The sequence below is a fragment of the Vespula pensylvanica genome, chromosome 1 (genome assembly GCF_014466175.1).
Source record: "Vespula pensylvanica isolate Volc-1 chromosome 1, ASM1446617v1, whole genome shotgun sequence".
In the NCBI taxonomy this organism is placed as follows: Eukaryota; Metazoa; Arthropoda; class Insecta; order Hymenoptera; family Vespidae; genus Vespula; species Vespula pensylvanica.
Genome location: NC_057685.1, coordinates 19,670,370 through 19,683,626, shown reverse-complemented (window position 1 = coordinate 19,683,626; position 13,257 = coordinate 19,670,370). Strand labels below are relative to the sequence as shown.

The 13,257-nt window shown below is 36.0% G+C and overlaps 2 protein-coding genes and 1 non-coding gene across 8 annotated transcripts; all 3 read left to right on the top strand.

Moving 5' to 3' along the window:
- Positions 1-15: 15 nt before the first annotated feature.
- Trnac-gca lies at positions 16-87 on the top strand. The gene has a single exon. It is a non-coding gene; the product is annotated as a tRNA-Cys (tRNA).
- A 525-nt stretch (positions 88-612) lies between these two features.
- On the top strand, positions 613-2,377 carry LOC122631579 (protein YIF1B). The gene is made up of 4 exons (XM_043817456.1): positions 613-865; positions 1,116-1,204; positions 1,279-1,614; positions 1,708-2,377. The coding sequence occupies exons 1-4, from the start codon at positions 835-837 to the stop codon at positions 2,236-2,238; spliced, it is 987 nt and encodes a 328-aa protein (XP_043673391.1). The 5' UTR covers positions 613-834; the 3' UTR covers positions 2,239-2,377.
- A 329-nt stretch (positions 2,378-2,706) lies between these two features.
- Positions 2,707-12,958, top strand: LOC122631534 (phosphofurin acidic cluster sorting protein 2). Of its 6 annotated transcripts, none has more exons than XM_043817349.1 (12): positions 2,707-3,047; positions 5,525-5,828; positions 5,953-6,195; positions 6,521-6,620; positions 6,761-6,916; positions 8,121-8,228; positions 9,792-10,060; positions 10,140-10,345; positions 10,424-10,771; positions 10,897-11,294; positions 11,496-11,612; positions 11,701-12,958. In XM_043817349.1, exons 1-12 carry the CDS (start codon positions 2,944-2,946, stop codon positions 11,832-11,834), a joined length of 2,487 nt encoding a protein of 828 aa, XP_043673284.1. In that variant the 5' UTR covers positions 2,707-2,943; the 3' UTR covers positions 11,835-12,958. The 6 variants fall into 6 exon arrangements, with proteins under 6 accessions (XP_043673284.1, XP_043673274.1, XP_043673315.1 ...); XM_043817339.1 differs by having other exon boundaries at positions 5,953-6,240; positions 8,124-8,228; XM_043817328.1 differs by having other exon boundaries at positions 2,708-3,047; positions 5,953-6,240.
- Positions 12,959-13,257: the final 299 nt, after the last annotated feature.

The window sequence follows — 13,257 nt, the reverse complement described above, 5'->3', positions numbered from 1 at the left end:
GATCAATCTAACAACGGGGGTATAGCTCAGTGGTAGAGCATTCGACTGCAGATCGAGAGGTCCCCGGTTCAAACCCGGGTGCCCCCTCTAAGTACAATTTTTTTTCTTATTATGATTTGAAATTCATCGGTAAAAAAGCCTTCTTACTTTAATAAAATTACTTAAGCTAAAATATCGCATTTGGAGCCGATCGATTTAAAAAGATTCATATTTTCTTTTAACGCGTATATGACAAGTTCTTCTATTATCATCGTCCCTTCTTTTCGAAGACGAACGAGAAGAAAAGTCTCGTCGAGGCAGTAATAATCATAGTTTATCATAAATAAATTAGATATGCGTATAGTATATAGACTATGTACACGCACACATTTAAAACTTTTGTTAAACGTCTTGCGAAACAAAAGGATATTTTCTGAAGGCGAAAGATTAATCTGCATTTGTGACGTGTTCATTCGCGTTCGAAATAATCGACGTGAAACATTGGAAAGAAAGGAGATAATGATATGGTGAAATTGTTGCATCCGTATATTTTTTATAATTTTGTTTGTATTAACGATCTAATGAATAGAAAAATCCTCTGTATCGTCGGAACATCCTTGAAAGTGGTTAATCAGACGATAGAAGGATGAAAATTGTGTTGGTCGGACTGCGTAGTGGGAGACCATGCAACTAGAGAACGTCGAGATATGACGTAGAGTGATTGGAGTCTCCCGTGTTTTCGATTTTCAAACTACGATTAATTCGAATAAGCGGACCTAAAATAGAAAGTTGAGATTTCAACGTTAGAACTTTTTCGTAAAAGATCAAACAATTTACTTAACGATAAAATAAAACATGAATTACAACCAATCAGGTGCACGCCGTGGTAAGTGCTTAACGAAATTAATTAGATCCAAAAAATAAATTCTATCCTCGTGTACATATACTACCCATTGGTGAGAGAATATTCTCGTATTTCCTTTTCGTCATACCTTTTCTCTCGATTAATTTCTAAGAAACGTCTTTTTAATAAGAAAAATTAATGAATGACAATTAAGTAGTAATGGAGGTTATGTCACCTTATATCGCATATCAAGTACTATTGTTCGTTTATGAAAACTGCTGTTATCAAACAGGTAAGCCAAAGAGATTATTAGATCCGTCGGCTGGTTTGTCAACGCGCCCTATGCCAACGGTAGAAAATTCGTATATCTATAATCAGCAGGTAAAGATATAAATTATATACCCTTTTTACTCTTTATATTTCGTATATAATTCCGACTATTACGTTTTTACAAGGTACCTGTAAACAATGGCTTATCGCCAGAATATATTTTCAATATGCAAGAACAAACTCCGCCAGCTCCGGGCGGATTTAATCAGACGCCGATGCAGCATTACGTACGTAACGAGGGTAATGCCGAGAACTATTCCAGTTCCCAGTTTGCGGCTCAAATATTGTCACAGCCTGTCGTTACCAATATGGCCGTACAATATGGAAATGCATTGGTAGGATCGGGAAAACAACACTTTGAAAAATATGTGCCAGTTAGAGCATTGAAATATTACTTTGCTGTGGATACTAATTACGTCTTTGGGAAATTAGCGATTTTGTTCTTCCCGTTTACTCATAAAGTAAGATTTAAGATCGTCTAGAGACAAGGAATATTCAATCAATCGTTTAACGTTTAAATAATGTATTTTGAATGAACACAATGCTGTTAACAGGACTGGACTGTAAAGTACGAACAGGATGTGCCCATGCAACCACGTTACGAAAAAAATGCACCAGACATGTATATCCCGATGATGTCGTTTTTAACTTACGTAGTACTGGCTGGCTTGGTTTTAGGCTCGCAAGAACGTTTCAGCCCTGAACAACTTAGTATATTAGCAAGTTCTGTACTAGCCTGGGGTATAATAGAACTAATAGTTCATACTGTCAGTTTGTACGTGATGAATATCGAAACGAGCTTGGCCACGTTGGATCTGTTGGCCTACTGCGGATATAAATACGTTGGCATAAATGCAGCGTTGTTAAGCTCATTACCATTTCGAAAATTTGGTTATTATGCAGCATTGTTATATTTTAGTGCGACATTAGCATTTTTTCTCATGAGATCTTTAAAACTAAGAGTTATTCCGCAGGGTCAAATTTCATACACAGCCAACGGTAATAGAAGAAGACTTTACTTTATATTTTTTGTAGCGATTATTCAGCCTTTATTGATGTGGTGGCTGTCTTATCATTTAATATAAATAAAAAAAAAAAAAAAGGAAAGAAACGACAAATGCAAAGTTATCCCTTTAAAAAATAAATGAAATGTATATTTATTATGATATATCGATTATACATTTTTTTAATAAAAATTGTACGGACATAATATCGCTACAGACACCTTGATCTTTTTATAAAAACAATCAGATTAATCAAGCGAATATTTATTTCGATTTATTTATAAGAGAGTACTGTGTATTTATATCGTGATATGACGTACGGCGTACTACGAATCTATGACAGACACGGTATATCGTGAGTATATTATACGTGCAATACAACATGCCGAGTACCTATGACTGTACTGTCTGTGTTTATGTTTTGTATAAGCTTCGTTCGCTACATTGCACTCTCTTACTCTCTCACATAATTGGCTTTTAAAATGTACCTTTTCTTTTGAAGTTAACGAAAACGTCGATAGATGTCGACGCTTCCAACGTTCGATCGATGGTCAGAATAGGAAAGCTCGTAGACAGACTTGAGGATCGTGAAAAAGGGCGTTGCATGAGAAGAAGTCTATCCTGGTTTAGCCTACTAGTCTATAGGAGAGAAATTTGTAGCGCGGTTCTGCGATCTGACAGTTTATGGCGCCACAAGCGAGATAGGTTGAATTAGTCAGCCGCAAGCTGCGGTGTAGCGACGGTGCGTATCATCGTTGTCTCCTCGTGTTGGCCAACGGGCCAAAAATGGCGGAGAGGATGAAGGCGACGGCCCCGACCTCCCGACCAGTTCCAATGAAACTCTTTGCCACTTGGGAAGTCGATCGTACGCCACCGAATTGTATACCAAGGTAATCAAATCAAACGTACGCTTGTCGTTTTATTTTATCGGTTCGTGGAATGCGTCGGACGTGTGTACATATATTTTGACAAAGTCGGCGCGTCACTGCGAATGCAAGGTACTCTTTCTTTCTCTCTCCCTCCGTTTCTTTTACGACAAACGTGTATACGTTCTATGTCGAAGAACAATAAGAAATTTTCTTCCATTCTCTCCAAGTTTCCCGCAAAGACGTACGACCGTGTAGAAATCTTTCGATTTATCTCAATAATTCCTACGATTATTTCAACGCACCGTGCATCATTGCATTGCAAAGCGTATATAACAATGCGGAGATCGTAGCATGTGTGGTACGTTCGGAAAGATGCTAGCTGTCATTCGTCATGACAGATCTCTTGCGTGTATTCAAACGTCTATAGGCATTCGATGAAATTCTGCAGTTTTGCTTGCAACGCAATGCGACACGATTCGCATTATCTATTATACACACGCGCGCGCACGCACGTTTTGCTTCCATTAATATTTATTTAGAAATTTGTAAATGTTTTGTCATTTCGTTAGGTGCCGATTTTCCATGTCGCGTGTGCGCGTGCGCATGCTGTGTACAATAGTAAGAGTAAAAAATAATTTAATTCCATTTCTTTTTATTTTTATACATACCTTTAGAACACGTTGGAATATATTTTGCAAAATTTTTAATATACTCAAGTATGCAAACGGACGGTCATGCTCTTTAGGAGGGTAATGGTCGAACCGCGATTATACTTAAACTCTGTGTGTGCGTGTGTGTGTGTATACATATATGTATTATTGGAGACCGGACGAGCAAAGTTATCACGAATCTAATACCAAGCAACTATAACCGAAGGGGAGATGATATCTTGCACGCGTATGGCATATAGAAAGTATTAAATCGTAGATAAAGTATTACTCCCACGTTATCAACCTCTCGTCCTTTTCGTACTTGAAGAAAATTCGTATTGCATCGTTTAACGGTATATTTTTGACGATAAACGATAGGATAGTTGAAGAGGAATGATCTGATAAAAAGACAATAAAATCTTTAACGTTGCTTCGACCGTTCGTTCATTTTTATTTTTCTTACTAAACGCAAAAAAGTAGTATGATATTTAAGAATGTATTATAACTGATACAACTATATATGAGCATTGACGCGAAACATAAATGTTTCTTTCGGCTGTGCGAATGATAACTTTTTGATCAATCTTTATGTGTAGAAACGTTCGAACGAATCGAAAAATACGTACGTATGTATTTGCGTATCTATGTATGGATATAGTATATATATATATATATATGTGTGTATGTATATTCCTTGATCTAGCTCATTCTGATACGCTTCAGTCCGAACTCTGCTCCGGTCATTGGAACAAAAATCGATCTATTTTTCGTTGGAATAGATAAAGAAAAAAGCCAATATTATACGTATAATTTGGAAAATACGCATTGATAACGACGATGTATATGTATGGACGTATATATGTACATACGTAACGTAGAAATGTATGTGTCTACGTATGCCGAGATTGTTGCTTTTCAACACGATACGACTGCATACGTTTCGAGCTCTTCAAGTACTTTCTACCCTACGAGCATCGAGCTCACGTTAAAAAGGGAACCTCACTTTCCATCTTTAAAAAGCACCACTCTAGTGACTAACACGATTGTTCTCCTTATTTTGTTCACTTTTTAGAATATATATATATTTTCTACGGTCATAATGCAATGAGATGTAAGCGATATATAAGAAGACGACTCGTCTTTATTCTTTAGATGTATACTACGTATATGATATTTTGCACTTACATACTTGTATACATATCTAAATACAAACATATAGACGTACGTTGATTCACATATATAAATACATTACACAATAAAGTTTAAATTATAAGCAGAGGAAAAGAATAGCTTGTTAACGACAAACGCTTTCATCTCTTTTTTTTATCCACCCTATATAGTTTTTTATTTCATCTTGAGTAGTTGAGATATTTCTATTTAACACGACTGCGTTTCAAATTTACGCGTTAGCGCGGAAACACTCGCTATACGTTGTACATTTATACGAGTCATTTGTCGAAACAACCTATACTCGCGTTATGTGGACATACTTGGCTTACGCGCCGCTTGTAGTTATAGTTTTGACTGTAGTCGTAGATTCGAGTATATCTATAAGTACTACGTAAGTACGTCGTACGATGTTAGCCTTCGAATCGGTATAAGCTTTCCGTGAATAAAAATAGACACTATGTACGAAGCCTAATGAGCATAATCGCGATACATGTACTAAAGTGCTTTCTTACAATTAGTCGGACTAAATTTTCACATACGTACATACGTATATACATACGCACGTACTTAGGTGTGTCAAAATATTTATCGCGCCAATTATCGGATTTGGTGTGAATGTCATTACCCACCCACCCACCCACCCACCCACACACACACACACACATATATGCATTACAGATTATGTTCCTTGACGTTGACGCGTCTGGTTATACTTCGGCCTTTGGGTTCCGATCTGACGTCCATCATAATCGCTGTAAAGATGCAAAGCTCCAAGAGAACCCTGCGTTCTAACGAAATGATCATACCAACCGGTGGTATGTTAGACACGGAGTTAGAATTACAATTTGCGCTCCAATATCCGCACTTTCTCAAGAGAGATGGCAATAAGCTCTTGATATTATTGCAAAGAAGAAAGCGTTATAAGAATCGTACAATGCTCGGATATAAAACTCTCGCCGAGGGAGTAATAAACATGGCTCAGGTAAGTCGATTAAACTATTACAATTACAAAGATGGAAAATTATTTGTGTTATATGATCATCGTGTGTAAATAAAGAAAAGGAGTGTACTTTCCTCTCATTACTATTTTCAAATATCATTCGTAGGTGTTGCAGAAGCAAATGGATCTCGAATTAGAGTTAATATCCGACAAAGCGGAAAAATACGGTGGACATTCGGTCGCTTTGGCACGCGTTAGTGTCATAGCATTGAGTTCTCAACCGGTCGATCATGATAAAAGACTTATCAATGATCCTAATGAGAGATTGTGTCAAGAATATAGCGACGAAGAAGAAGAATTTAGTTCGGAAGCTGAAGCGGAGGGTAGCGATAGCGAGCCAACCCTGGAGGTACATAGACGAAAAAGTCGGGGAAAGATCCCCACCAATGCCAGAGTGCGTAAAACTTCTCTTCTTTCTTCGATCGAAATTTACTCTCTCTCTCTCTCTCTCTCTCTCTCTCTCTCTCTCTCTCTCTCTCTCTCTCTCTCTCTCTCTCTGTCTGTCTGTCTGTCTGTCTGTCTGTCTGTCTGTCTGTCTGTCTGTCTGTCTGTCTGTCTGTCTCCCCCCTCCCTCTCCACCTCTCTATCTACATATTCACTCATCCGTCCATCTACTTTGAATCTTGAGAAATAACCGCAATATTCTACATTATGCTGTCTCGTGTATTTTACAGCAAAGAAATCTCAAGCAAAAATTTATAGCCCTTTTGAAGAGATTCAGAGTGTCCGAAGATTTGGATCACGATCAAGAAGAAATCGGACAAAAGCTTTCAGGTATATGCATACACGATGATAACGCTTCCTTCGGCCTTTATATTCGGCCGATCCTGGGATCCCGAGCTGGGACCGAGATAAATCGAATCTGTATGTACTAGATTTCTACATAATAGTATCGCGTTAATTACTATTCTCAGGCGGTGATATGGAGATCGAAGAGCTATTCGACGAACTCGAAGATTTGTCGGACAGTGGTCCAGAATTGGATACCATGTCCGTCAGTAGTACACCAAAGCCTTCGCTACGGCCTTTTTTCAGTTCCAGTCGATCTCTTTTAACACCTCCACATTCAGGTAAGACTCGACGTCTTTAATTTTTTTTTTCCTTTTATCCCTTTTTCTTTCTATCCCATTCTTTCTGTTCCATTTTCCTTTCCTCTTCTCTCCTCTTCCCCTCCCCTTTCCCCTCTCTCATTTTTTTATCTTTTATTTCATTCCACTCTTAATTTTGTTATTTCTCATCAGCCTGTAGAGAACGCGTATTAGAAAAGAATCGTTACATTCTTCATATGTACTTTGGTTGTTGTCGCAAGATCGAGAAAAAGTATTTTTCATTGGCGCGTTTTAATATTATGAAATTACAATATTCCAATATTGGCATATCTCTCTAATATCCGATACAACTAACACGGTAAGGATCATATTGTGCTCTATCCAAAACATATGTTATTTGTTAATGCTTCAAGTTGCAAATTCCTTTTATTTTATGAAAAGCGCTTTTCTTGCGATCATTCCATCTGTCCGAAGTTCCATCTAATTGCGAGTTAAAATAACGATATTTCTGTTAACATTTTATGAGAGTATTCTTTATGAGAAGTACATTTCTATTTTATGTATTCCACGTTCGATTCAATTTTATATTCGATTCAGACTTCGAAACGAGCAACGTAGAAAAAGTACAATATGCTACCTATAGCTATATACATACACATTACACGTACATATCTACCGTATCGAATGAGAACGGATTTGTTGCTTTTATCACAACTACATACTAGGACTAGCTTGATTTTCCAGGAGGATTATAACATATTTTTATCATTTGCAAATCACTTTTTTTTTCTTTTCGATATAAAACTAGTTGCCGCATGATAATTTTTTAAATACCAATTGTTATAATACAGATCCTCTCACAGAAAAGATAGCTTATCTCTTTTGTCTAATACTAATGCATTCGTATTATTGGAAGTAATTATTTGTTGAACGTTTCACTTCAGTTTTTATTTTCACACATTGAATTATTACAGAAGATCAGATTGCACGCAAGTCATATAAACATCGTCGTATGATATATGTACGTATAGACGTTGGAGATTTCACTTACGTACATCTACTTACGAGGGTCCGAGAATGTATTTGATTTTATGGACTTCCAAAATATAATATGTTGTACAAACTATGATATAAAATCGATCATCTATATCTGGATCTGGATTTTTTTAACTAAATCAAGATTTGGTCGGTTGGCTTTGCACTGTTGCATGTTACAATTCGGTAGTAGTAACAAGAGGGGAAGCTGACAACAACGCAATGAGTACCGTAAATCAGCACTACGTTGGAAGTCAACCAGCCAAAGAGAAACAGCATATTGGACATGTAACATCAGGTATGTAATGTGAAAATTCGAGATAACAATTGCAATAATATAAATGAGTGAAATTTTACACGCGCGTCATGCGTATGTAGATGCGTACATATTTTATTCTTCAAAAGAACAGCATGTGTGTGTGTGTGTGTGTGCGTGTGTGTGTAAATTCAGCATGAGGGAAAGAATAAATGTATCGTCGTTATTATCTATCAATGTAATATCTGATTGTGGAATGATCTGAATAAGCTTTAACTAAGAGATACTTATTTGAAGCCACTTCTTTAAGTATCTCTTTTTTCTTTTTTCTTTTTCCTTTCTTTCTTCACGTACGATGTACTTTGAAACAGATATAATTAAATAAAAGATAAAAATGTTGAAATTGAAATACATCGGTCAAAATATTTTTGTAAGTGGAAGAGGAAATTCTAGCGGTTGAGCCGCAAATGTATCACGATTGAAATTTGATAATTAGGTAGTTCGTTGTTTTAAAATGACCCATTGAAATAGCGATTATTAAATTTACTTGTACTGATATGAAACTTATTCGAAGATTAGAATTAAAAATTATAGTTCGTCTCGCTATAAATATCAAAATATCAATTTCTTTTCATTTCCGTATACTATCAACTGTATTAATTAATTTCAAAAGTATAATTTTCATAAATCCCTTGTTATTTGTTACATCCATTATTGTAATAGATATTATAATTTAACAATTATTCATAAAATTTTATACAGTAAACTGCGTAAATAGTACTTAAACATTATGTACGGCGTAAGAAGAATAAATGCTTAGCATTCTATTCTCCTGTAGTAATTTCTTTTTAGTATTTACACTTTTTCCGTGTGCTTTCTTTGATTAAACGTGCTTTCTTTAATTAAACACTAAGACTTTAATGTTATGCCCCTGTTTTCTTTTTCTCTTGCTCTAGATATAGATTTATCGTCCAAATATACAATTATCTTTTTCTTTAACTATCTAACAAGCTTGCTTGTGTTGTGTCTGGTATTTCTCTCTCTCTCTCTCTCTCTCTCTCTCTCTCTCTCTCTCTCTCTCTCTCTCTCTCTCACTCCTCCTATACGTAGCTCTTACGTACATAATTCAATCGTGTTCATCGGTTCTCTATATCTGTCTACTTACGTACGTATGTATTTCTGATATTACCAATTCTTCTATCTACTTTTATCAATCATTTAATTTATGTTACACTACTTTTCAGTAATCGACCATGTTAGGGTGACAATTTTCCTGTTAACATCATACATATTTTCTAGGCGATAATAATTAAGATAATCGTTAGAATATGTATGAATTTTGTAATATGCGTATGCGCATATATGAGTATGTGCAGAAGTAATCTTATTAAATAGATCCTGCGTAGCGAAAACGTTATCTCTCTCAGGTACATCTCACGTCGTTACTAAATATTGATATCGTTGTCGACGATCGCGATGTAGTTTACGTAAATGGACTAAAAATATTCACCTTCTTCTTCTTATCTATTATCACGTAACAAATTGTTAATAGTTGATAATAATGACATTATAAGAATAGTAGAAAGTGACACGATTATGTTACAGAACGCGGGGTCGACAGGCAAAGTGACGATAGTTCGAGGAGAGCGGACAGCGATTCTCATCCTGAAAATTGGACCGATCACGAAGCTAATGATCCGCCGAGTATCGTTGCCGGATCTCCACCAAAGTCAGAACAACCGAATAAAAACGAAAGTTCAGATAGAAGAAGTAGACTTTTCACTCGTGATCGTGGAACGCCCGGTAGTAGTAAATCCAAAAAGCACAGTCTGAGCGTCGATTTGAAGCCGTCCGGTGACTCGAGTAGCTCCGAGGTACCTCGATATAGTTTGTAGAATATAAGATCATACGGACGTGTAATATCAATGATGACAAGACTTCTCGTAATTACAGCCGAGGAAGGCCCTAGTCGAACAATTGAGTCGTGTCTTGCCGGACGACAGTTTACCGGAAGCTGTATCGCTAGTTTCCTTAGCAGACCCAGGCGGTGCTGTACTTGCCGCAAGACTTCAGGAAAGAAATCACAAAGTACTTACTACTGCTTCTCCCGCGGACATACGTGCCACGTTCACGTGTCTTGTAACAAGGATACAAAAATTGTAATTAGAAATTTTCTAAGAGATATTCCATCGGCGATATAACAACGAAATAAATTTACATTGCTATTGCTTTTACAGTTGTAATAGTTCTGCCAAGCCGCCTTCGCCGGTAAAGGTCGTAATCGCTGGTGGAGATAGTTTTGTAAATGCAGTACTACGACATTACGTAGAATTATTGAGCTTCAAACCTCCCGATTGGCAAAATTATTTAAGGTTCTTGGTCGTACCTCTAGGCTCTAATACTTTGTCAAAATATCTATCTTCTGTGGATGCCAAATACTCCGTTCTCTTTGGCGACGAATGGAAAGAATTACTCGAAAGAGAAGGCGGAGGTGCGAGCGAAGGCGCGGCAAGAGTATCCGAATACGTAGCTGCAACCAATTCCACTTTACCATTGCCGATCGCAGAGGCAATGGTAACATATAGGTAACAACTCTAAAGTATAACACGTCTAAATTAACAAGAAGTGCAGCTCCTTTTTAATTGGAAAAAGAAAAAGAAAAAGAAAAAGAAAACGCCTTATATCGACATTAATTGTACTCTTCTTATAGGGAAACAGACGACAGCAGCCAAATATTTATTCCATTTGTAAATGACGTTCGGGTTGGATGTCCCGACAGTAGTTCTTCCACGTCGGTCGATCTCGAAGAAAGCAATATTACAATGTCCGGTTCTCCTCCGTCTCTGCCACCGGCAGGATTACCAATTCCGCCTCCTGGTAGATTAACCCCGCCTAGCAGTCCTAATGTAGGTCAGCCCGTCAGGGAAGGTTGGGAACCCGTGGAATTGCAATTGGATTATTGGAGCAAACAAACTCAAGGAGAAAAAGGCAAGAATACATTGAGACAAGCTTTCAGAGTATTACATGTGCAAAGACTTCCACCGTTAGGAGAAGCTCCAGGACATCATCTCTCCATGAATTATACGACCAAAGAGAAGAAACAAAAGAGTAAGTATATAAAGAATAAGTATATAATATATAATTGATCGTCATTTTCTAAATGAAAGTATTAATAATTCGATGTATATCATTATAAAGCTGGTTTTTCGATCTATTATCTTTTTGGTATAGTAACAATAGCATCTAAGTGATAGCTTTAACACCGGCATATGTGGACGTTATTAAAGTTAGATACATTTGTTTTGACAGTAATGAGATTAGGAAAAAAGAAAGAAAAAGAAAAGGAGAACGAACCAAAGAGTCAAACTGTAGATGGTGTTACGCGTTTGATATGTTCGGCAAAAACTCATAACATTCCATTGAGAGGTAAGCTTTTTAACTTAAAAAACTTCAACGCTTTATCGTTGAATACATGACGTCACATGGTATCGCATTATTGATTTTTTCACTTCAGTGAGCATCGACGGTACCGAATGGTACAGTGTGAAATTTTTCCAACTATCGGCGCAGTGGCAAACGCACATCAAGACCTTCCCTCTAGCCCTGTTCGAGTACACTCCTCAGCAACAAATTTTGAACCCTGTGTGAAGTTTCTCCCCTTTTATCGTTAATTAAATTTCCTTAAATTCGTGTATTTAATATTCCATGCTGGGGTAACGTTGAGACTGCTTGATTAGAAATATGCAATATCAATATAACCAGCAAATTCCTGGAACTGCCCCGTCATTATTAAAGAGATTAAATGTTATAATTTACGAATAGTTATCGCAGAATAATCTGCAATCAGCAATTTACCGATTATATTCTTCTATTTCCTAATTGCATACAGATCATATATTATAATTTCTATTTCTTCGCATAATGTTCGCATAGTAGAGTCTATTCATAGTAGAGAATGCGAGATCGGTTTTCGTTATAATATTAGTTATAACATTGAAATTGATCCATAAACATGGGAAAGTGCAATTTTATTGTACAAAAATATGATTTACTTATTGATTCTTTAACGTATCATCGCATAGACTTTGTATGCAACTAAGGAATCCAAAAGATGCATGTAGTTTTGATTTTATTGACTATAAGTTCATTATCGTCCAGCCAAATCTTTATTTCGACTATTTTATTTTTCTATAAGTCTCGTTTAAGTTGTACATACGTCTGTTTGATCATAAGATGGAAATGTTGCTGGATCTCTTGAAACTGATTTTTTACGATTGTCTTTTATCCATATCATTAAATTATAACATATATCTATAATATATAATGATATACATTTTCTCAATTATACCGTAGATTTAGAAATTATATTTTCTTTTTTATTTTTCTTTGTTTTTGTTTTGGCTTGATGGGGGGGGGAGGGGGGAAGGACCGACGATATGGATAAATACCACTTTTAATGCACAAATATATAAGAACCTATATATGCTATAATATTGAAAATTAAGAGTTATTAAGTATAGAAAATATGGGACAGTGTTAATATCTAGAGAAACGAGACATTACTTTGAAAAATATTGTTAATGTAAACAAATGCTGAAAGAAGTGTGATATTAATAGACACGTTCCATTTAAACAACTAAGTTTTCTACTAAATGTTCGACGATTTCAAATTCTTGACTTCCACTGCAACAATAATGAAAAAAATCTATGTTCATACATTGTGCCATATAATATGTTTATGTGTCAAACATTATATATATACCCTATTTTAATTGATAATTATTTATTCCTTTGAAAATGAACCAACTGATATTTGTATTAATTTCATTAGAGTTTTCGTATGTTTAATTCTTTCGCAAGATACGTTTTATATCCTACTTTGTAAATATGTAGCTTCTGATTCAAGAAATACTCTATTTTCGGATATTTTTATTTAAAAATACGTCGTTGATATAAGAAAAGTTCCATTACAACAACAGTAGTAATTGGGTCAATATTACTATTACGATTACTACTGCTGCTGCTATTACTGCTATTACTGCTATTATTACTGCTGCTGCTGCCGTTGTTG

What these genes read in the sequence shown, in the direction of transcription:
- LOC122631534 (XM_043817328.1), top strand. Translation starts at nt 2,944, where the DNA reads ATGGCGGAGAGGATGAAGGCGACGGCCCCGACCTCCCGACCAGTTCCA. An exon ending in CCACCGAATTGTATACCAAG is followed by an intron (nt 3,048 to 5,524) that starts GTAATCAAATCA and finishes TATGCATTACAG; the next exon opens with ATTATGTTCCTTGACGTTGA. An exon ending in CAAAGAGAAGAAACAAAAGA is followed by an intron (nt 11,295 to 11,495) that starts GTAAGTATATAA and finishes TTGTTTTGACAG; the next exon opens with TAATGAGATTAGGAAAAAAG.
- LOC122631579 (XM_043817456.1), top strand. Translation starts at nt 835, where the DNA reads ATGAATTACAACCAATCAGGTGCACGCCGTG. An exon ending in CGTATATCTATAATCAGCAG is followed by an intron (nt 1,205 to 1,278) that starts GTAAAGATATAA and finishes CGTTTTTACAAG; the next exon opens with GTACCTGTAAACAATGGCTT. An exon ending in TCTTCCCGTTTACTCATAAA is followed by an intron (nt 1,615 to 1,707) that starts GTAAGATTTAAG and finishes TGCTGTTAACAG; the next exon opens with GACTGGACTGTAAAGTACGA.